This window comes from Sphaerodactylus townsendi, linkage group LG01, assembly GCF_021028975.2.
Source record: "Sphaerodactylus townsendi isolate TG3544 linkage group LG01, MPM_Stown_v2.3, whole genome shotgun sequence".
Lineage (NCBI taxonomy): Eukaryota > Metazoa > Chordata > Lepidosauria > Squamata > Sphaerodactylidae > Sphaerodactylus > Sphaerodactylus townsendi.
This window is the reverse complement of record NC_059425.1, coordinates 29,531,857-29,554,924: the sequence shown is the minus strand read 5'-3', so window position 1 is coordinate 29,554,924 and position 23,068 is coordinate 29,531,857. Positions and strand designations below refer to the sequence as shown.

Here is a 23,068-nt window from a genome sequence, read left to right as displayed (position 1 = left end):
AGGTTAACACTCTGTCCAAGCAGCTGCAAGCCGAATTCGTACAAGTTATGAATGAAATCTGGTCCAATGATGCTTATGCTGTCAAAGAGGTAAAGATCGCTCATCTACGGCAGGCTTGGTTGCTTCATTGCTGGGGCCGACATCAAGTAAGTGAGCAAAGAGAGGTATGTTCTCTTTTAGTAACTGGGTGAGCAAAGAGAGGTATGTTCTCTTCTAGCAACTGAAGATCTAGTGCAGGGGTGTCCAACTCTGGTGCTTCAGCTGTTCATGGACTACAATTCCTGTCAGCCCCTGCTGGCATGGCCAATTGGCCATGCCAGCAGGGGCTGACAGGAATTGTAGTCCATGAACATCTGAAGCACCAGAGTTGGACACCTCTGGTCTAATGTATTAAATGTGCTTTTTGCACATTTAATGCCCTCTGGAAGCCCCTGTAGGGATTTTGATGCCAGAGACAAACAAGAGGTATGTTTTCCTTTGCCTGTCTCTGCATAGCAACCTTGGACTTCCTTGGTGGTCTCCCTTCCCAGTGCTAACCAGGGACAACCTTACTTAACTTCTGACATCTGACAAAATCGGGCTAACCTGGCCTATCCAGATCAGGGCATTTCAGACTTTAGGAGAAGGTAACCCAAGAGCAAGCACGCAGCCCCTTTCAAGGAAGGATCGCACTGTTAAAGAACTGGAATTGTTACAGCCAATCAGGATGGCTGTCCTCTCCAATTCAGTTATACTAATGGCTAGTAGACTTTATAAATGGAGGATCATATGGAGTCAGAGCACAAGCATCTGCTTTGATTCTTGAAAGCTTATACCCCCAAAAACCTTGTTGATCTCTAAGGTGCCACTGGACTCAAATCTAGAGGTTAAGTTGATTTGTGTGGTAATGAAGCACACAGTGAAGTGAGTAGATGATTGCCTTGTCATGCTCATGGGAATTGTAGTCCATGAACATCTGGGGTGCCATAGGTTGGCCACCCCTGCACTAGGTTGTGTTTACTCAACTCACATTTTGGTAGGTCCAAAGCTGTGCAAATGGAGCTTTGTAAATGTGGTGCAAACAGGAGGAGAAACCTTGGCCCTTTTCACAACCTATCAAAAAATCTTCCTCTTTTTGTTCTACTTGCAGCATGATCGAGGCCTGCACCTCCAGTCAGGAAATCACCCAACTTTCTCAGGAAGGACAAAAAATGTTGGCAAATCTTGAAAAGTCTCCAAAGCCAATCGTTGCTGCTATCAGTGGTTCCTGCCTTGGTGGAGGACTGGAGGTACAGTGACTGGTTTCCAGGAGGGGAGGGCAGATCACAGCTGAGAACAGGCTAGAAGTCCAGCTGGTCTCATTTGCTGACTCAAACTAAGGCTGACCACCAACACCAATACTCCAGTCTCTAACAGATTAAACCAAGGGTTGTGGCTGCTTCATTAGGCATTTGAGAAGGACAATGCAGATTCAAATGAAGAAGTTCTCTTTGCAGGCCTGTAGCATAGACTGCTGACCCCAGAGCAGTTCTGCAGCCTGAAAAGTTGGTGGGCCCTTCCATTCTCTGTAGACCAGAGTGCTTGGGAAGAAGTGGTTATATTTGCTGGTGCTTTCTTTATTGTTGTCTTTAGGTTGCCATTGCTTGCCAGTACAGAATAGCAACCAAGGACAGAAAGACAGTCCTGGGCACGCCTGAGGTGCTACTAGGGTTGCTTCCAGGAGCTGGAGGCACTCAAAGACTCCCAAAGATGGTGAGTAAATGCCTTGTACACATCCAGCTTGATTAAAGGAGAAGATTTTGGTTGTCCAGTCTCATGGTTTCTGGCTGGTGAAATTGGTTTCTCTGTGTTTTCAGGTGGGAATTCCTGCTGCCTTTGACATGATGTTGACGGGAAGAAACATCCGTGCTGACAAAGCAAAAAAGATGGGGCTGGTTGACCAGCTGGTGGATCCCCTAGGTTAGATCCAGAATATACCCATGCTTCTGCCTTGTAGGAGAGTTCCTTGATGGACAGGGGTTGTGACGTTGTTGCCATATTTAAGAAATGTTGATTGTGTAGTCTGTAGGAATCCTCATCATTTAACCAACCAATAGTACTGGTGGTAACAATTCCTGTAACTTCAGATAAACATTTTGCTCCCATTTACAGTGGGTAATTGTTCAATGCAGAAAAATGCCATCGGTGCACGTATTAACTTTTCATGGAGGAATTCACCCAGATACAGCCTGCAATATAACCACACATCACTAATAACTTTTTAAACTGTATTGTCAAAGGCTTTCATGACTGGAATCACTGGGGTGTTGTGGGGTTTCCGTGTTCCAGTAGCATTTTCTCCTGACGTTTTGCCTGCATCTGTGGCTGGCATCTTCAGAGGAAACGTCAGGAGAAAATGCTACTGGATCATGGCCATACAACATGGAAGCCCCACAACACCCCAACTTTTTAAATTACTTAATAAGTCACATTATGTTAAAAGTTTTGCTCCTGCTCCGCCCACCCTGAGAAACCAACAAAAACAGCTGTCTAAAAAACATGGCAAACTATTAAGCTAGCCTGAAAGGCAGTGGAACTGGTCATTTGATTGCAGTTATAAGGATTAAAGAGCCTCTTCAGAGGCTTCCAGATTCTGTGGTTGGATGGATTTGAGAGCTGGCCTAGCATCACTAAAAGGAAATGGAAGAAGCATGAATTCATGCGTGGGGAGCAAGAAAGATTTCAGTGCGTACATTCATAGGTGTCAAACTCACGGCCTTTCACATGTTATGGACTACAGTTCCCATCACCCCCTGCCAGCATCGGCATGCGCAGCGGGGGGGTGATGGGAACTGTAGTCCATAATATCTGAAGGGCTGCAAGTTTGATCTGTGCCGTACATGATGGAAAGTGACTGCTTTTCTCATGGCAGCACTGAGAAGGAAATTGGAGCATGTTGTGAGTGACCAAATGACCACAAGCTCTAGCATAGTGCTGTGATGAGATGTGATTTTTTTGGTCATTGTTTCACCTTCACTTGGGTTCATCTTTTGGTCACCAGGACAACTGACAGACTGGAAAAGATAGAAAGGAGAGTTTCAAGAACAGTAAAGGGCACTTGGAGGCAAAATGCACGAGGCTCTGAGCAGCACATTCAGCCTCAAACAGCCGAAGTTAATGTCACTGGTTGCATTTGCGTCTTTCTCGGAGGAATTAAGGGTGCAGGATTATCCAGCAGCCCCGTGAAATAGATGGTGCTGAGAGATGGTGACTTGTATAGCCATCAGTGAACTTTACAGCCGAGTGGGGAATTTGAAGTCTGATCCTTTGATGTAAATTCTAACAATTCTCTAACATAAAAAAATATATATACTGAAAGGAAGAAGGGGAAACAGTTATCATTGTCAGGACGAGGCAGGAAATACTGGAGGGAAATGGAATTGTACAATTACGAAAGACTTCCTGATTCTAAGAACAGTTAGTAGAAGGAGCTGTGTCATCCTGTTTTAGTGTTCAGTCCTTCTTACATCACAGCAGAGAAGCCAGTAGAGGCTGGAGGGCCTCCTTCCAGAGGGCTTGTGGAAGAGGCAGGCAAGGTGGCCTGCTGAACCTGCTCACATTTCTGAGTCGCTGGATGAAGTCATTAACAACTTCCTTTTTATTACCAAAGTGCCTTAAAAGCACTAAAAATATCCATCTGTACGTACCAAACCCAATTCCCAATACTGTTTGCATCATAATGAGCATGACTGGAAATAACATGGTGGGGGCTGTAGTTTGGAGTAGCGGTGCAGGGAAGCCATGCCTCAGGGACATTTCTCCTCTCTGACCAAACCAAATAGGGCAGGAGGCAGGAATGTATTTTTCCTCCCTCTCACTGTAACCCGCAAGACCAGTGGTTCTCAACCTTCCTAATGCCGCGACCCTTTAATACAATTCCTCATGTTGTGGTGACTCCCAACCCTAACATTTATCCGTTTTACAGATGGAGAACACTGATGCAGAGAGTCTTAGGCGACCCCTGTGAAAGGGTCGTTCGACCCTCAAAGGGATCGCAACCCACAGGTTGAGAACAAGACTGCACAAGACCCATTATTGAAGTGGGGATGAATATCCTGGTTCATGACAACAGAAGGAAAAAAGGCAGCCTTTGGGAGGGGAAGGAATGACATTGATGGGGGAGAAACTGGGACAAAGTTAAGGAACCAAAGAAATAAAAAATGGGTGGTGGGAGACAGAACTTTGGGCGGCAGGGGTTGAGAAGAGTGACGGCAGAAGTTAGTTTCAGCCATGTGATTACTGGAGAAGGGTGAGTGTCAGTTTGGAAATGGGACTGAAGCCATCCTTCCCATAGGTGTCAAACTCGCAGCCCTCCAGATATTATGGACTACAGTTCCCATCATCCCCTGCCAGTATGATGCTGGCAGGGGATGATGGGAACTGTCGTCCATAATATCGGGAGGGCTGCAAATTTGACACCTGTGCTCAGACCATCACCCAATCTGCGATATTGTGTAATAATGCGCCAGCTGCCTTTCTTTGGGCTTCTGTGGTTAATAGAAATACGAGACCAGGAAGAAGAAGAGTTTGGATTTATATCCTGCTTTTCTCAAAGCAGCTTACAATCGTCTTCCCTTCTCCTCCCCACAACAGACACCTTTGTGAGGTAGGTGGGGCTGAGAGAGTTCAGAGAACTGTGTCTAGCCCAATGTTGCACATCAGGCTTCATGTAGAGGAGGTGGACCAGATGAGAGTCCACCTCTGTTAACCACTACACCCTGCTGGGAGAAGGTCCTTGGAAGCCAAGGAAGGCTTGCACAAGCACAGCAGGATGCTTCTGCTTTCCAGGTTCCATCCCTCCCAGAGTCACTTTTCTGTTGGGAGGTTGGCTGCTTGTGTTGCTGAAAGTACAGATTCTTCTGATGACACTTTCAGTTCCTTCAAGAAGTTTCGCTTTGTATTTGTTTAGGACCAGGTATAAAGAGCCCTGCGGAGCGGACCATTGAATACCTGGAGGAGGTGGCGATCTTCTTTGCCAAGGGGCTAGCCAACAAGACAGTTTCTCGGAAGAAGGACAAGGGGTTGATCCAGAGTGAGTGATGCTTGCAGTGTAAGCAGGCGACCTCTTTGGACGTTGGACCTTGGAGAAGTTGCTTTGACTTAGTTCTTCCAGGGGTCCCTTTGGTCAAGTTTTGGTTTCCGAGACGTTGAGGTAGCTGAGGGATTGATTTTTTTCCACTCCTGTTATCTTGCAGAGGTAACAGACTATGCCATGAGTATCGCATTTGTGAGGCAACAAGTCTACAAGACGGTGGAGGGGAAGGTGCGGAAGCAAACCAAAGGGCTGTATCCGGCTCCTCTGAATATCATTGAGGTGAGGCGTTCTTCCTTAAAGCCATACTAATTCTCTGCTCATGAGTGGGTGGGGTGGAAGGAGGTTCTGCAGGAATGCTGCTGAACCCTTCTCTTGTTAAACAAGGATATATATATGAACCTGCTGGTAGAAAGGGTTGAATAACGTGTATGCCTTTGTGTGATTTACATCAAGAAAATGGTGCAAGGGCAATGGTGTTAACTTTCTCTGCCTTTGCTGCTCTGAGGAAGTTAAAAAATCAAGAGTTCCAGCTGTGTGTGTGTGTCATCTCCAAGAGTTCTTATTTATTTTTAACCTAGTGCAGGGGTGGCCAACCTATGGCACCCCAGATGTTCATGGACTACAATTCCCATCAGCCCTTGCCAGCATGGCCAATTGGCTGTGCTGACAAGGGCTGATGGGAATTGTAGTCCATGAACATCTGGGGTGCCATAGGTTGGCCACCCCTGACTAGTGTATCCTAAACAGATAGCCTGGAGTGGTGTTGCAGGTCTTCTAGGCCCAGAGGGATTATCAGCCAGACCTGCTCAGCATTCAGCAGCTGAAAGAAAGCGGGAAGTGTGGTGAAAAAATGATTCACTCTTACCTCTCTGATGTAGGTTGTGAAGACTGGCCTGGAGCAGGGCAATGAAGCTGGCTACCTTCTCGAATCACAGGTAAAGGATCTTTTGGTCTCCAGCTTGAACTGTGAAAAGGTTACAGACTGTGCTTAAGGGGGACTGAACTTTGGACGGAGGGCGCAGAAGTGGGGAGCCCTCAAAGCTGTGCAGAATTTCACCTCCAATCCCTTGGAGAATGTCATGTGAAATAGTGATTGGCCTGGACTGGGTCACTGGGGTTGGGGAGATCTGGGGACGTGCTCATGGCTTCCTTCGTAACCCTGCACTTTCCTGGAACACCTTCCTTGCCATTTTGGGTTCTGCTAGCCAACCGTTTGTTAAAGGGCTACTAAGGGAAAGAATGGATAGGGCAAAGCAAAGGTAAGGGTGGAATGGTCAGAGAGCCTTTGCGGAAGACATGGCTCTTAAGGGGACATTTATTGGAGGAGCAGTGAGCAAAGGAAACCAAGAGCACCCAGAGCTGCTGCTGCTTCAGACAGAAGATGAGAAGGGGCATGATTTGGGGCTCAGATACTTCAGGGTCATGATGGGATGTGGCTCTCCAGTTTGACTTGGTCAAGGGAAATTGCTGCTGCCTCCTAGCAATAGAGTTATTCTGCAGCATCCTCCTGTCCATTGTGGGCCTACCCCTCTCCATATCTCTCTACACTACCAGCATGGTGGTTAAGAGTGCCGCACTCTAATCTGGAGAATCGGGTTTGATTCCCCACTCCTCCACGTGAACAACAGACTCTAACCTGGTGAACTCAGTTTGTTTCTCCTGCCAGGTGACCTTGTGCTAGTTGCAGTTGTCTCAAAACTCTCTCACCCACCTCACAAGGTGTCTTGTTGGGAGGAGAAGGGAAAGCGATTGGAAGCCACTTTGAGACTCCTAATGTGTAGAAGAAAAGTGAGGTATAAAAAGCAACTCTTCTTCTACCTGTCCTGGGCCCTTTTCCTTACACTGGAGTTCAGTGGGATAGTCACTTTCCCCAGCCACTTAAGAATGAAAGAAAGCTCTGGCAGGCTGTGAAATCAAGCAAACTTGGGATGAGGGTGAAAACAATGTTTTGTCCAATGTATTGTCGAATGTTTTGTCCCTCAGCTGTGTTGTGCTGGTCCCACTTGAAGGCATTATCTCAAGTTTTGCGTATTTTTCTCTTGAGTGCTTTAACATTTGACTGACATTTCTTGACCACTGATGGGCAAGTCAGATGCTCTCAGTGAGTTGTTCAGTTTATCTTTTGAGATCCTATGTTGGATCCAAAACCTTGTCCATCTCCACATCTTGGTCTCAGTTCGTCGGGGACATAAGGAGCATTAAAACGTCCACAGGGATGGCTAAAGCAGCTGACTAATAACCCTTCTGATCACTTCATTTAGCACAATTCCCTTTATTACAGCAGCTTCTTTTCAGAGTAGCTGGACAGTGGCTGGACTGGTAATACCCAGAGCCTGTTTCTGTTGATGGCACCCCTCAAATTCTCTGCTCTGGGTTCTGAATCTGTTGGCTGCCTGCATTTCATTTGAGAATGCTCTAACAGTAACTCTGGAGTCCTCCAAGGATCTGACTTCCTGGATGAAGCCCCTGCCTCAGAAGCATACTGGGGCTAGGAGGCAAGGTTCACGCTCTCACCTGTGTCTCTATTGCCACTTGTGGAAACTGTCCACTCTTGCAAATATGTGAGCACTTCTCTATGATGGGAAACTCATGAGCCATTCCACACTCCAGGTCTAGCAGCCAGGTGTCTGGCAGTGCATATCCTTGACCTTGGGTTGGTTCACTATTCTGCTCAGTTAAGTGCAGAACCTTCTTCCCTTGTGCAGTTAGAAGAGCAAGGAGTGAATGGGGAGAAAATGCTGAAGGTTTACGCATAGGCAGCCAGGTTTGCTGAGCTGCTGCCTCTACTATACCAGCACTCCAGATCTAGGCAAATGTTATCTAGCAAAGCTGCTGCCTCAACTGCAGCGCCGTGACTGATACTCTGGGGTGCAGTCCCATAAAGGAACTGTAAGGAAAATGCCACAGCACTGTGATCCAGTGACTTAAGCTTCTAATCCCATTGTCTTTTCCTCCCTTCCTTCTGTGTGCCTCTTACAGAAATTTGGGGACCTCGGGATGACCTCTGAATCCAAGGCTCTAATTGGGCTGTACCATGGACAAGTGCAGTGCAAGAAGAACAAATTTGGACAACCAAAACAGCAGGTCCAGTAAGTCCATCTTCAGATAGGTTAGAGCTTTGCCGCTCCAAGACCCCATCTGAAGGGCAAGCAGATCAAAGCAGCATAGTCTGATGTACTTGTGCCCAAAGTTCTGGGCCAAGGAGAACATTAAATGGCTAACTGCTTCAAGAATATTGGGAACCTTATATGCCACTGAGGCCTTTGGGGACTGGAAACAGAAGATAAGGCTACTTCTAGTGGAGTGAAAAAAGCAGCAAGGGGGCTCTCAAGTTACTTTTTTCCAAAGCAAATGGACTCTCTCTTGTTTTCCTCAATCCTTTTCTCTGTGCAGAACTCTTGCTATCCTGGGAGCCGGCTTGATGGGTGCAGGAATTGCTCAGGTCTCTGTGGATAAAGGGATGAAAACGCTGCTGAAAGACACCACCCTGCAGGCCTTGAGCAGAGGACAGCAGCAAGTCTACAAAGGGTAGGTTCTCAGTCCAGTCACGGGACACTTGTGGGCCATACAGAGCTCTCAGTCTGAGCAGGTATTTCTGATCTCATGGAGCAGGTATTTCTGATCTCATGGAGCAGGTATTTCTGATCTCATGGAGGTGGTTATAAACCAGCAGCTATAAAGCTATTTATGGCTAAATCCCATGCCCAACTCACCTATGGTGCTCAGTTGGAGTTCATTCACAGTTTCACACCATTAGAGAGAATGCTATCCAGCTTCCTTGGGGCCTTGTTTAATATTCTCAAAGTACAGCCTGATGTGCTTGTGCCCAAAGTTCTGGGCCAAGGGGGACATTAAATGGCTAACTGCTGCAAGAATATCGGGTTATCTATGGTTGAAATACAGGTGTGGAGATTGGCTAAATATTCATTTAAATCTATTTGATTTATTGCCCCAGTTTCTGTTGGCTGCACCCTATTCATCATGGTATTCTGGGGTAATACAAAAGCTCAGACTGATTGGGTTGGATCTTATTCAGTTTATTGGAGCTCGATCAGCATAAAGCCAAGTCCTTGATTTTTCAGTATCTTAGCAATTGCACTCCTCCCTCCCCTATACAGATCTCTAAAAACACAGGAAGGTACTGCTTCTGCTCTCTATTTAGCTTCTATCACCCTGCTGTGGAAAAAATTCTGTTCATTTTCATGTAAAAAATGCAGTGTCATGGTAAACCAGGCAGGTGTCTCATCATAAAATTATCGTGGCTGTTTTCATACTTCGTAAACTTTGTAATTAGTTTGATGAGTGTTTGATGAATGTTTTAACTGTATGTAGTGATTACGTATTCTCCTTTTTATGTATTATAGTAATACTTCTGATCTAAGATGGTACTTATTAGATTTGATTTGATGAGCTGTTGACTCTGAACTTGGACTGCCTCTCCCATGGAAAGCGGCATATCTTCTGCCAGCTTGATTTGGGCTGGCTGATGTCCATGTTCTGATGTAATATCCTGCAAGCAGTGAAGTTAAGAATGGAAGAGTAGGCTACTAGAATGTAGTAATCATCACTTTTCAATATGTTTTCCAATGGAAGTTCCTCTTCCAGGTGTAATTTTTGGCTTTGCTTCCCCTCCCCCCACCCCATTCCCTTCAGCTGTGTGGAGGGCTGACAGTCACTGCTCAGGTAAGGGGCTAGGTCCAGCTCTTGCATGTGGCCGAGGCTATGGAAGCGTTAACTCTTGGAATGCCAGAATCTGTAAAATCAAGTTCCCGCCCCTCCCGGTTGTAAGGAAGTTAGGGAACTTAGACCACTTACTTTGAACTAGGGCCCAACCCCAGACCTGTCCTTGGTGCTGAACCTCCTCCCTGCCTCTCTTTCGACTCACGCATTCCGGCTCCTCCCCAGTTTTAATGACAAAGTGAAGAAGAGGAACTTGACATCGTTTGAGAGGGACATGATCCTCAGTAACATGACGGGGCAGCTGGATTACAAGGACTTCTCAAAGGCTGATATGGTGATTGAAGCTGTCTTCGAGGACATCAACATCAAGCACAAAGTGATGAAGGAGGTGGAAGCGGTAAGTGGGGCTTCAGTCGTAACTGGCTTGATGGCACTGAGGGTGTGTCGCGTGTGTTTGAGATGCCTCTCAGCCCGGCTTGCCTTGAAGGCAGCAGAGCTTCTCCAGACACTGGCTCCCCATGCAAAACTTGCCAGCCTTGTTTGACATTTGGAGCATGGCCATGTGATGGGATTAGATTGGGGGGGGGGGGCTCACTGCATACACCCAGACACATGGCAACCCTAAGAATACCCCTGCAGGCAATATGATAGGTACTTGGAGTTGTGGACTTTTCAGTCCTAATATGAACTAGTGCTGAGGGCTCAAGAGGAGATCATTTGGGAAACGTCACATTGTTGGTTGTGGTGGGTTTTCTGGGCTGTGTGGCCGTGGTCTGGTAGATCTTGTTCCTAACGTTTCACCTGCATCTGTGGCTGGCATCTTCAGAGGTGTATCACAAGAGATGTAGTGATACACCTCTGAAGATGCCAGCCACAGATGCAGGTGAAACATTAGGAACAAGATCTACCAGACCACGACCACATAGCCCAGAAAACCCACCACAGTCAGTTGAATCCAGCCGTGAAATCCTTTGATGTCACACTGTAGTATTGTCAAAGGCTTTCAAAGCTGGAATCAGCTGGCTGTTGTGGGTTTTCTGGGCTGTGCAACCGTGGTCCTGTAGTTTTAGCTCCTAACGTTTCACCTGCATCTATGGCTGGCATCTTCAGAGGCATGTCCTGGTGAGATGTGTTTCTCTCTGTGGCACAGTGTGGCGTGGTTGTGGGGTGGGGTATATGTTTTGTCCACCTCACAGTTGGAAGGGGGGGGTGAGGTGCATTTGCATATGTCCAGGTGGAACGCACTTGCACACTGTTGCTTACCATTTTGTAGTACATCTGCATGTGCAGTGGCAGAACCCCTGGGTGTGTGAGTGTTGTTGTGGGGTGAGGCACCCCAGAACAGGTTAAAGAGAACAAATGATTACAAATAAGGTAAACAGTTAGTTGTGCTGGGAGGGTACAGAACAGCTCCAGCCAAGCTGCTTCTTGCTGAAAATGAGTATCGTTGTGTAGTTGTCTTTATGGCACCATCACTTCATGGCTCTGAATGCAGTAATTAAAAAAAGATCTGGTCTCTGCCCTGAGCAGCATACAGTCTGAAGGTTTTGGGAAAGAACAGGAAAGGAAAAGCAAGCTGTACATAGGTATGAATGGGGTACATGCAGCTTCTTAACTGAACTGACTTCAGTCCTCAGGGTTCTTCTTAAACCTCAGAACATGACAGTCACTTAAGTAAATGTCGCCATCTGAGCTAGTCTGTTTACAATGTACATCTGTTTTATATTGTATATCTATTTGTGATTTTATTGTTTTATGACCATTGTTCACTGCCCTGAACCCTTCGGGGGAGGGCAGTCTAAAAGTTTAAAATATAAATAAATGAATTAATTTTAAAAGCTCCACGATTAATATCGTGTACAGTCTCTCTGTGTTTTACTAGTTACTATATTAGGGGTGGCCTCTGCACAAATAGCTGTACACTACAACAGGGTGGCTTCCTCTAAGCAGTGGGCTGATCCATTTCTTAATGGCCCATAAAGACCACATGGTGTTGGAACATGCAGACTTTCTGCCTCTCTTCCCTGTGCCCTGATGTTCTTCTTTTGACAGTGACCCTGTGGGAAGTAGTAGCCAACCAAAAATTACTGCTGACGCTGGGCTGTGGCTGTTGTAGTTCTGTGGGGTACAGATGATGTAAAGCAACTTCAATTCATTCTGTAGCCACTTCTGAACTTTGAGTTGTTCTCAAAGTGGAGGCTATTATTCTGCAGCCATTGGTAACCTTAGTGTGTTCAGTGACTTCGCTGGAAAGGTTGATATTTGTAGAGAACTAAGACCACCACAGGTGCCCTCCCTTCTCATACAGTGCTTACCTCTGTCTCCCCAGGTGGTCCCTCCTCACTGCATCTTTGCCAGCAATACGTCTGCGCTCCCCATCAATCAGATAGCAGCAGCCAGTAAAAGGCCAGAGAAGGTGAGTCTTGGGACCTGCCAAGTTCTACTTGTCGGAAAAGAAGCTCTGAAACCCATCCTGCCATTGCTGAATGTTAACAGAGGAATTCTTCTTGTACAAGTGTAACGTGGGTCTTTGAGGGGCCTGCCTCTCCAGCAGGATGTGCTTTGTTATCACTTGGATTTGTTAGAATGTCAGTACTTTACCTTCCACGAGTTTGAGTGCTTTTGATTATTCTCGTACTTTAAAATGAGTCGGGGCAGTGAAGGTGGTCCGTTCTCCTGTACTTCTTTCTGCACATCATTTCTGCAATCAGGTCCAAAAGCTGACACTTGCACAAGGGAATGTTAGAGATGGACCTTCCTTCTAACCGTGAGACAGCCCAGCTGTTAAGGTTATAAACTTCTTAAAACTATACAATGCAGCTTTAGCAAGTATGCAAAGATACTATTGATCTGTTAAAGCACAAATGAAAAAAGTTCTGGATGGTTGAGTGCAGAGTTACTCCTATCTGTGCCCATTAATTTTCACTGAGCTTAAACATCAGTAACTATGCATCGGGTTGCACTTGTTAGACTGTGTGTAGCCCTTAAACCAAGTTGTCCTGTTGGTCCACGTATCTCAGTTTTGTCTGTCCTGGCTGGCTGCAATTCTCAGAGGTTTTGGTCAGAGAGAGGTCTTTCCCAGCACCTGGTCCCTGAGGTCCCCATGTCTTCTCCAACTGAGCTCCATGAGGAGGAGATGCTTTATATGGGTACTAGAAGACCACCTTCCTTTCACTCTCTTTTGCAAACCCCAAGATAACCCAAGAGTGCATCTTTCCCCAGTGCAGTAGACAGCAAGGGAATGCAGACGAGTGCTGGGGGCTGGCATCCAACTGTGAGAGACTTATACTTGGGGTTAAAGGATAATAACTGTGGTACAGTTGCAAGGGACAAAAATGGCCCCTGGCTGAACTTCCTTCCCCTGAAATACACTTGGGGCAAATCCATCATTCATATTCCCCTCCTGTTAGTGCTCCAGAGGCCCCACTGAAACCCCAACTTCTGGATTCAGAGTTATGCCAAAGACAGCCCTAACAAGGAATCACTGTCCCCTGCAGAGCACATCAGTGTTTTGCTGTGAAAGAGGAGCCGATCCTGTTCCAATTCTCCTGCTTACTTATTCCAGGTGATTGGGATGCACTACTTCTCTCCCGTAGACAAGATGCAGCTGCTCGAAATCATCACCACGGACAAGACGTCGCCGGAAACAGCTGCCTCTGCTGTTGCTGTGGGCCTCAAGCAGGGCAAGGTCATCATTGTGGTTAAGGTGAGGGGCTGACTTAAAAAAATATTTCTGGGTGCAACTGCAAGAATAGCAAGAAGGAACCTCATCCTCTGAAAATCCTATGCGGCAGGGGAGCAAGGCAAAGCAGCTCAGCGGGGAGTTAGCTGCAGGGGCCGATTCATGTCCTCACAGGAGCCAAAGATGCTCAAGCTCTGCACATAACTGGGAGGGTGCAGAATCACTCCTTTTGTGCACCAGTAACCCCCTTCCCCCAATCCATAGGAGAGTTTAGGGAAAGTTCACTACTGCTGAGCCATTTGCATCTTTGTTAAGCTGTTTTCATCATCACATTCGAGTCTGAATATAATTTTCGGCTGCTGAATGTTGTTTGTATCCCTTGGCCTGTGTTATGGCTTGTTCTGTTAAGTTTTTTTAAATTATTAACTCTTGCCCTGTTTTAAAGGTTTCATTGCACAGTTTTTAATTTGATCCCACCTTGAGCAGGTCTCTGGGGAAGCAGCATATCCATCTTTGTTAGATAAGCTTGATTCCAACTTAGCCCCAGTCATTAAAATACTTCTCCGGCAAGATGTGTTATAGCAAATATAGAGGAAACTTATTTGTCACAATCAGTGCAGAAATCCTCCCGATTCTGAGCAACAGATTCTGCGAAGGGAAGGGAAGTAGAGAGAAGTGTGATTGGATTGTTTTCTTGGTGTTCTCCTTGCCAGGAGTTTCTTCAATGTTCTGCTTCCTCCTCTACAGGATGGCCCAGGTTTCTACACAACCAGGTGTCTTGCGCCCATGTTGGCTGAAATCGTCCGAGTTCTCCAGGTTAGTGTCAGTCCGAATAGCTGGGCTTGTGGAGCACTTCCCCCTTTGCAATGCAGAAGCTGCTCAGTGGCCGAAAGGAAATGGGGCAGCACACAAAAACCACACTGGCAAACCTCAAAAAGATGCAATAAACCAGGGGCCCTAATGTGTTGCTTGTCAACCTTTTCCTGTTGCCCTCCCAAGTATTTTTTTTAAAATGGGAGCAGCTAGGTGTGGCTTCCTCCTAGCAGGTTGTGCAGAGGCATCTTGTTAAACCAAAACTTCCGTCTGAAATGCTGAAATGTTACTATCGACTTGCATATAGTCTTGATCCCTGATATCTTACTGATTGATTGCAACTTATTGACTGCCCAAGCTCTCATGTGCCCAGGGCAGCTTTTTGCGGTTGGCTTTGCCTCTTGCGGCACCTACTTTTGTGATTGGGCTTACCACCCTTTGTCAGAATTCCAGAGGTGCCCACAGGCTCAAAAAGGTTGGGGACCTCTGCAGTAAACACTGGCTTGTATCCAGTAAACTGCTAATGGAATGTGGTGGGAAGAAGAGCAGGTAATTTCAGTCCCTTCATCCCCTTACAATAGCCTCCTGCCTCCTAAGAGGGTTTGTTCTCCTGGGTCTCACCACCCCAGGAATAATTGTTCCAGGGTTTGCAGTGGATCATAGAGGGAAAGAGGAACATGGAAGAAGCCCATGAGCCTTCCATTGGCTATGCAGGGGTCTGCAACCTGCTGCTCTCCAGATGTTCATGGACTACAATTCCCATCAGGCCCTGCCAGCATGGCCATTGGTAATCTTAGTGTTGTGGGAATGAACCTCCTCACATTATTCCAGGGTGTCTGTGCTTAAACATAGCTGCCTTTCTCACTGTGACTTTGAGCCCTCTCCCTGAGCCAGTCTTAAGTCAGGTTCAAGCTCCTAGAATTCATTGCAAAAGCTCTCAGATCCTCCAGTTTCTACACCTTTTTCAATTTAAAGAATCATCTAGCATTTCCTGGACCATCTTTGTTCTAGAATTCTCCGTTTGGGTCCTGATTCCTCCTAAGTCAGACCTGGGCATTATACGGCCCGGGGGCCACATCCGGCCCGCCGGATGACCCTGACTGGCCCTTATGACAGACTTGGCCCTGGCCTAAGAGGACCTGTTTAGAACCATGCTGCTCACGCTAACCCTCCCCCTTCCCCCCTCGTGCAGTGGCTTCTGGGGCGATCCCCTCATTTGAAAGCCCTGCAGAAGCCAGTTGCCTTGGCTGCCTGCTTCTGCGGGGCTTTCAAAAGCACCAGTCGATGAAAAAAGTAGGTCAAGGGACTTAAGTTTCCCCACTTGCTTGATTGTCACAATGGACAACTATGCAGGTAGGTTAAGCCTGTGATTCTTTGTGCCAAATAGTGTTGTATGCAGAACTGTTGCCACTGATTCCAAGTTGATCTATGCACTTGTCTGTCACTTATCAGCCCCTATTATGCAGAATTGAGTTCAGCCTTTTGGCCCGGCCCTCCACAATATTTTCTGTTTCTTATGTGGCCCCATGGAAAAAATAATTGCCCACCCCTGTCCTAAGTTATGTCCCCAAGACACTGGGACCCAAGCGGAGCATTCTAGAACAAAGATGGTCCAGGAAATGGCAGATTAATTCTCAAATCTCCTGTCAGCTTTATGCTGAAAAAGATATACCTCCTAGGGAGTGGACTGACAGAAGTCCATCTTATAGCAAACAACCTGTAAAAGGCTGTCACACCACAGTCAACTTTTAGTGACCCTGTAAGGTTTTCATGGTAATAGATGAACAGAAGTAGTTTACTACTGCCTGCCTCTGCATAGCCATCCTGGACTTCCTTGGTGGTTTCCCATCCGAGTTCTAACCAGGGATGACCCTGCTCAGCTTCTGAGATCTGATGAGTTCAGGCTAGCCTAGAGCATCCAGGGCAGTAAACAATGGCGTGCCCAAAAGTTTCATACCTGACCCCCTCCCCTCTGACACTGTTAACCCCAGCCCTGTGTTCCACAGGAAGGTACTGATCCAAAGAAAGTGGACACTCTGTCCACAAACTTTGGCTTCCCAGTTGGCGCTGCCACTCTGATTGATGAAGTAGGCGTCGATGTTGCCACTCACGTTGCAGAGGATCTTGGCAAAGCCTTCGGTGAACGGTTCAAAGGTGGAAATGTGGAGTTGATGAAAGCCATGGTGGCCAAAGGCTTTCTGGGTAAGTGGCTGTGTCCTGACAAGGACTGTTGCTGTCTTTCTGGGTCTATCCTCTCCTCGCTGGTCTCTCTGTATCCTGTAAGAAAACAGTGCCTTGCATCCATTTCCAAGCCATCCTCTTGGTGAATAGCATGGAGAAGCCCTGCACACTGGCAGTAGGTACAAGAAGCACAAAGAAAACGGCTGTTTCTCATGAGTGACAGGCAACTAGTGGACCACTGGTCCCAAGAGAGTGTCAAAGCTAGATGTGAGGGCTTGGTCCCACTGCAGCTTATGCAAAGAGGGCTTGCAGATCCCAGCTTTTCACTTGCAGAATTGTCTGTGCTGCTAAAGTTGGTTAAGGAAGGGAGGATTAGGATATCTTTTTGCTTGTCCAGGTGTTCAGAAATGCTATGTCCACACCAGTAGATCCTCAGGATGAGCTGACCACACAACATCTCCACACACGCACATGGTTTTGGGTCTCTAAACTCTTCTTCCCTTGAAGGGTAATGACCTTATTCTGATTGCTTGGAGGAAGAAGACATCGTTCTGTGGCACCTGAAAAGAGCTACAGGATTAATGTTGCCAAAGCTTTCCCTGGCAATACAAGGACCATGGTCCCAAAACCCTTGTCCAAAGTCTGATCAGCCCTTCAGTAGAAGGTAAACAAGTGCAATTTTGTGCACCTGACACTGCCCACTTTGTCTGAAGTTGATGGGTTGATGTACTGTGGGAAGTAATGCTTTGTGAATCCTGGGTAACTGCAGAAGTACTGACATCTAGTGGGCAAAAAGGGCAACTACATGCAAAGGCTTATTGACTGATCTTGCTGAAGTTATCAACAGCAAAAATGTTGACCACCAATCTGCAGACTCTTAGATCAGAAATGGACTCTATTAAGGACAATGTTAACAAGAATATTCCATCAATGATGTCTGAAAGTATGAAAGTAAGTAGAGAACTGAAATGATTTTTTTAAAAGTTGTACAATTGGAAGAAAATATAGAGAAGACTAAGGAGGAAATCAAAAGTGTGGAAAAAAGCTGTGGACTCTGTACAAACAGAAGTCAGATTGAATGATCAAGCTATTCTTCATTTGGAGTACCAGATAAGAGATAAGGCCTTAAGGCTGAGAAAAATTGCAGAGGATAGAGATCCAATAAAGGAAGATTTGAAGGAGAAAATATCCTCAGCTTTAGCCAACTATTTAAAGATGAAGAAAGAAAAACTGGCATCAAGGACTGACAAAAAACTCATCAAAGAGTCTTATCAAAAAATCAAAAGGGAAAGGACTATGTGGAGACATTGTCATATATTTTGATTTCAAAGAAATGACACAACAAAACAGGAAGTCAACTATCAAGATAGAAGACATGAACATCATTTTGATGAGAGAGATTCCCTTGATAGTTCTACAGAAAAGGAAAGAATACAGGTTTTTGGTGGACATTTTTAAGAAAAACCTTCGGGACCGCATTACCCCATATGTCCCCACTCGCCCTCTGCGTTCAGCAGAGGCGAATTTACTGGTAGTCCCCGGCCCCTCCGTGACGCGGCTGGCCTCCACGCGGGCCAGGGCCTTTACGGTCCTGGCCCCGGCCTGGTGGAACACTCTTCCTCCAGCTGTCCGGGCCCTGCAGGATCTCGGTGAGTTCCGCAGGGCCTGTAAGACCGAGTTGTTCCGCCGGGCCTTTGGAGCAACCAGCCGCTGAGTATGGCGCCCCTGTTCGATACCATCAAGATTATCCTCCTATGGAGGAGTCCGATTACTCCCCAGGGAAGGGTTTTAAAGGAAAGGATTCTCCGGGTGCCTTTATTATGAAATTACCGCTGTTTTAATGAAATTCAGTATGTTTTTATGTCGGAGTTTTATGGGCTGTTGTTGTTTTATTTTATCTGTATTTATCTGTATTAATTGTTGTACACCGCCCGGAGCCCCTCGGGGACAGGGCGGTATAAAAATCGAAATAATAAATAAATAAATAATAAATAAATAAATAAAAATTCTCTCGGTTAAAATGGGAAGGGCTCCCCCCCCCCTTTTTTTTTGCCTACAAGTAACAGTAGCAAGGAATTATTTCTGTAGCAAGTTCTGCCTATGGCCATACCACCCTGAACATGCCTGATCTCGTCCGATCTCAGAAGCTAAGCTGGGTTGGGCCTGGTTAGTAGTTGCATGGGAGACAGCCTTGGAATACCAGATGCTGTAGGCTATAGCAAGTGCCAAAGATCTTCAAGAAGATGAAGAAAGAGCTTACTTAAAAGTTGGCAGTTAACATAATTAAGGGTGTTTAATTAACTGTTGTGGGAGAGATTAGTGATAGTTAAAGATGATAAAGTTTGACACAAGATTAAGAAAGTGGGGATAAAGGATGGAGGGTAAAATTTATGGCAGAAGTCTTAAACTGGGAAATTAAGTTAGGAAGATAGGTGTTCCCCCTCTTTTTGTATTGCTTCCTATTATATTAATAAATGTTTAGAAATAAGGAAGAAATGATGTTGGGCTTGATGTTTTACAAATGTAAAAAGAGAATAGATAAATTTGACAGCAGGGTTTAGACGGGAAGTCATATGTGTAGTTTTTCTCCTTTGGTAAGTAGATTAGAGTGGCTGGATCACTTTTGGGTTTTTTCCTTTGTTATAGTTGATGTAATCCTAGTTGTTAGAAAACAATAAAATATATATGTTTTAAAGAAAGAATGAGCAGCTGGGTGGAATGTCTGACCTGGTGGATCCACAGAAGCCATGTTTCTACCAAGGAGTTGAATCGGCAGTATTGAACATGCTGGGTTGGACTTTGCTTCTCCAGATAGCTGCTCTGGAAGAAGGAATTTCAGAGGTCTGCACCAGCCATGAATCAACCAGACAGCAAAAAGGAATTGGGGGGGGGGGGGGGACCCACTTTTTAGGTGTGGCAAACTCTTGTTCCAGGCATCTTTTTCCAGCAGCCCTTATCATGGCCAATTGTTTTTCAGCTATTACAGTGGCCTATGTTGATACTGGGGAAAACCTGGTTGTGAATCACCAGATCTTACTTTCAGCAAGCCTCTGCATTGCCCCCCAGGCTCAAGGCTCTGGAAAGAATTTGGGATGAATGGCTCCGTAATTGTCCCTCCTCTAATAATTTTTCTTCCTCTTACAATGACCATAATAGCAGCTTCCCAGTGGCTTAGAGATGAAAAGGATGGTGCTGTGTGACCCCTCCTCTCCCCCACAAATGGGAACATCAGAGCCCAAATGGGAATGTCTCATGGAACTTTGCTCTTTGCAGTTCCCATTCATTCTAACAGGTGTTTTGTGGGAGAAGTTTCTGGTGTGTTGGGCTGCCCTGGGGTAGATCTCTCTCTTTCTCTTGCTCTCTCAGTTGCATAAAATCTGCCATTGTCAGCAGGTGTGCCCCACCCTGTAGTTTGGCAAGGTCTCGCCTTGGATTGGCACCAGTACCTGTTTCTGGCAGGTGATCATAATATTTAATGCAGAGGCAGCTCCTGACCACTAGGTGCCACCTGTCTGCAGCAAAGAGGCTCACAGGCCTTTCCAGAATCTCCCCAGTCCAGCCTCTGTTGTGGACCAGCAGGACCAAAGCAAAACTAAGAGACTCACAAAACTCACAGTGCAAACTGTGGGTGTGAAGAACTGCCTTTTTGATCTTGGGGTGTTTCTATTGTTTGGCATGGATGTGAGGGTAGAGTCTAGCAACACTGCCTGTTAAACAGGTGGAAACATTGCAGAGTTGGGGAGAGATGTCTGTTGTGCGATAAGCCTCAGCAGTAGAATTTGATGCTTCTGGTGATCATGGCTGCCAGCCCCTGATAAATCTGTTCCTCATATATATTTGACCAGATACCACATTAAACTAAACTATTCCTCATACACTTATCCAGAGTTTTTTTAAAAGCCCATGGTGATAGTTTCCATTGTGACCATGATTTCATATTGCTTTTTTAAAGGATTCATATTTGCAGCTCATGTAATCTCATGAACTCTCGGTTATGCCTCCTCCTTTCTCCCCACCCCCCCCCCCCCCCCCAGTGAGCATCTGTGCATCCTGTCCTAATCTCAGTGCTTTCCAGGAAGGATGAACACCCTCATTAACCTTCATACCAAACTCCTCCCTTGTTCCCCTTTGCCTTTCTCTGGCAGGTCGCAAAGCTGGGAAGGGGTTCTACATTTATCAGCAAGGTGTGAAGAACCGGAACATCAACACCGGCATGGGTGAAATCCTGGAAAGGTTCAAGATACCAGCCAACCCTGAGGTGTAAGTTGTGCGTAAATGTAAGGATTTTGAGGGTGAGGTGGGCCTGTGGGCGTGGCCGTCCTGGCTTTGTAGAATGGGGCTGTGAAGCCCCATTTGTGAGAGGACAGCAACCCATGGGAAGTATGCATGGGAGCCTGCACTCTAGACTGTTGTGGTTGGGTCCAGCTGCGTGTATCTCTTCCATTGGGTGGCTTAATGAACGACTGCTCTGTTCTCTATGTGTGCAGCTCCACAGAGGAAGACATCCAGATGCGCTTGGTGGCCAGGTTTGTGAATGAGGCTGTCTTGACCCTGCAAGAAGGAATCCTCAGCAACCCCGTAGAGGGAGACATTGGGGCCGTTTTTGGCCTGGGCTTCCCACCATGTCTGGGAGGTAAGCAGTTTTGCTAATTCATACCTTATCTCAGAATCAAATCATAGAATCATAGAGTTGGAAGAGACCCCAAGGACCACCAAGTCCAACCCCCTGCAATGCAGGAACACACAATCAAAGCACTCCTGACAGATGGCCATCCAGCCTCTCTTTAAGAACCTCCAAAGAAGGAGACTCCACCACACTCCGAGGTAGTGCATTCCACTGTCAGACAGCCCTTACTGTCAGGAAGTTGTTCCTAATGTTTAGGTGGAATCTCTTTTCCTTCATCTTGAACCCATTACTTACCTTGTAAAAAATGTGCAGCCCAGGCTTTTAGGTAGTTCCTTAACAGGATCAGTGACCTCCTTTGTGCTGCGGTGGGGTGCATTTTTATTTTATTTGCATCCGTTTACCTCCCAGTTGCTGCTTTTTTAAACCAACTTCTTTGCCCTGTCTTACTCTTTCCTCTCCCACTCCCAATTCTTCAAATATTGTGGCAGGTCCCTTCCGGTTCGCAGACTACTATGGGGCCCAGCGGCTGGTGGACCGCATGAGAAAGTATGAGGCTGTCTACGGGAGCCAGTTCACGCCGTGCCAGTTGCTGCTCGACCATGCCAAGGACTCCAGCAAGAAATTCCACAAGTGAACTTGTTTGTGCCTCTGTCCACTGATGCATAAGCCCCCTCCCAGCCAAAGGAAGAGGGAGGCCTGCTGTCTAGGAAGAGAGTCACTTGCCCTAAGGCCCAGGGGGTCACGGGTATTAACCCTTTAAGTGCCTTTGGTGCTCGGGCACTACCTCTCCCCGGCCCACCTTTCATTGAGCAGATGTTGGCCTCTCCTTATCTGGAGAGGGAATCAGCGGTTTCTCATAGGCCTGCGCCTGACACCCTGCAGTTCCAGTGCCAGTAGGGGCCACTAGTGATGAATACACAGCTCTTTCCATGTCCAGGACAGATGTGAAGGCATCATCCATATATGCAAAAAAAGAGTTGTGCAGAATAAATCCTGGTGTCTTGTTCAGTGGATTCTTTGTGTGGTTTATTGCTAGGGTTGACACCAAGTCATTGCTCAGGTTGAAATTCAAAATGAATCAGTATTCCTCCTTGGGTGAAGTGTTTTAGTTCCAGCAGCTTTGATCATACAAATGCAATTTCTAGGAGCCGTGTGTAAAAGATGTATTTGAAGTTTCCGCCAAGCGTGGGTCAAAGGGTAGTATGTGCCTACTCAGTTTAGGAAGGATCCGATGAACACTGGACTTGGGAAGGGGAGCGCATTCCTCCTGGGCAAGTTACTTAATAGAAGCTTTGCTTATTCACCAGACCTGTACTTATATGTATTATTGACGGCTTTCACGGCCAGAATCAAATGGCTGTTGTGGTTTTTCTGGGCTATGTAGCCGTGGTCTGGTAGTTTTTGCTCCTAATGTTTTGCCGACATTTGTGGCTGGCATCTTCTGAGGCATGTCACAGTGGGACGGCCCCATTGAGAGAAACACATCTTACTGCGATATGCCAGCTCTGGATGCAGGTGACAACCATGGCCACACAGCCTGGAAAGCCCACAACAGCCTCTACTGACACTTTTTTTAAGAGCCTAGTATAATCATAAAAAGGAAGAAGGCTGGGGAGTGGAGACTAGATACGCTGAAGTAATTCTGATTTAGTGTCAGGACCCCTCAGTTCAAGGGGCAGCTGCCACCGTGGCATTTCAGGTGAGACAAGTCCAGCAATTGCTGCTTTTAGTTCATCTCATGTGAACAAATAAAGCTGCCTCGTACCCAATCAGACCCTCGATATATCATGGACAATACGGTCTACTCTTGACTGGCAGCAGCTCCCCAGGGCCTTTCGCATCATTTCCTACCTTAGCCTATTCTCTGGAGACACCAAGGATAGAACCCGGGACCTTCAGCATGTAAAGTACCACTGAGCAACACTGCTCTTGTGCAGTGATCCTCCCAGCCTTTCCTCTTTGCAGGGCTGTGCTGCTTTAGAGCAGGATTAGCACTGCTCACTGCGTCCCCAACCACAAGTGGTTTGGCTTT

The 23,068-nt window shown here is 46.5% G+C and overlaps 1 protein-coding gene and 1 pseudogene across 1 annotated transcript; both read left to right on the top strand.

The window, feature by feature from the left end:
- On the top strand, positions 1-22,044 carry HADHA (hydroxyacyl-CoA dehydrogenase trifunctional multienzyme complex subunit alpha). The gene is made up of 17 exons (XM_048516355.1): positions 1-146; positions 1,130-1,268; positions 1,612-1,731; positions 1,836-1,938; positions 4,928-5,050; positions 5,214-5,332; positions 5,932-5,988; positions 8,033-8,142; positions 8,447-8,581; positions 9,959-10,130; positions 12,063-12,149; positions 13,299-13,439; positions 14,163-14,231; positions 16,235-16,430; positions 20,555-20,669; positions 20,897-21,042; positions 21,525-22,044. The coding sequence occupies exons 2-17, from the start codon at positions 1,131-1,133 to the stop codon at positions 21,668-21,670; spliced, it is 1,977 nt and encodes a 658-aa protein (XP_048372312.1). The 5' UTR covers positions 1-146; position 1,130; the 3' UTR covers positions 21,671-22,044.
- On the top strand, positions 18,506-18,624 carry LOC125425659 (annotated as a pseudogene).
- Positions 22,045-23,068: the final 1,024 nt, after the last annotated feature.

Excerpts from the sequence above, each read along its gene's own strand:
- HADHA (XM_048516355.1), top strand. The coding sequence starts at position 1,131 with ATGATCGAGGCCTGCACCTCCAGTCAGGAAATCACCCAACTTTCTCAG. Across the intron at positions 8,143-8,446 it reads CAACCAAAACAGCAGGTCCA|AACTCTTGCTATCCTGGGAG; the intron begins GTAAGTCCATCT and ends TTCTCTGTGCAG. Across the intron at positions 13,440-14,162 it reads AGGTCATCATTGTGGTTAAG|GATGGCCCAGGTTTCTACAC; the intron begins GTGAGGGGCTGA and ends CCTCCTCTACAG.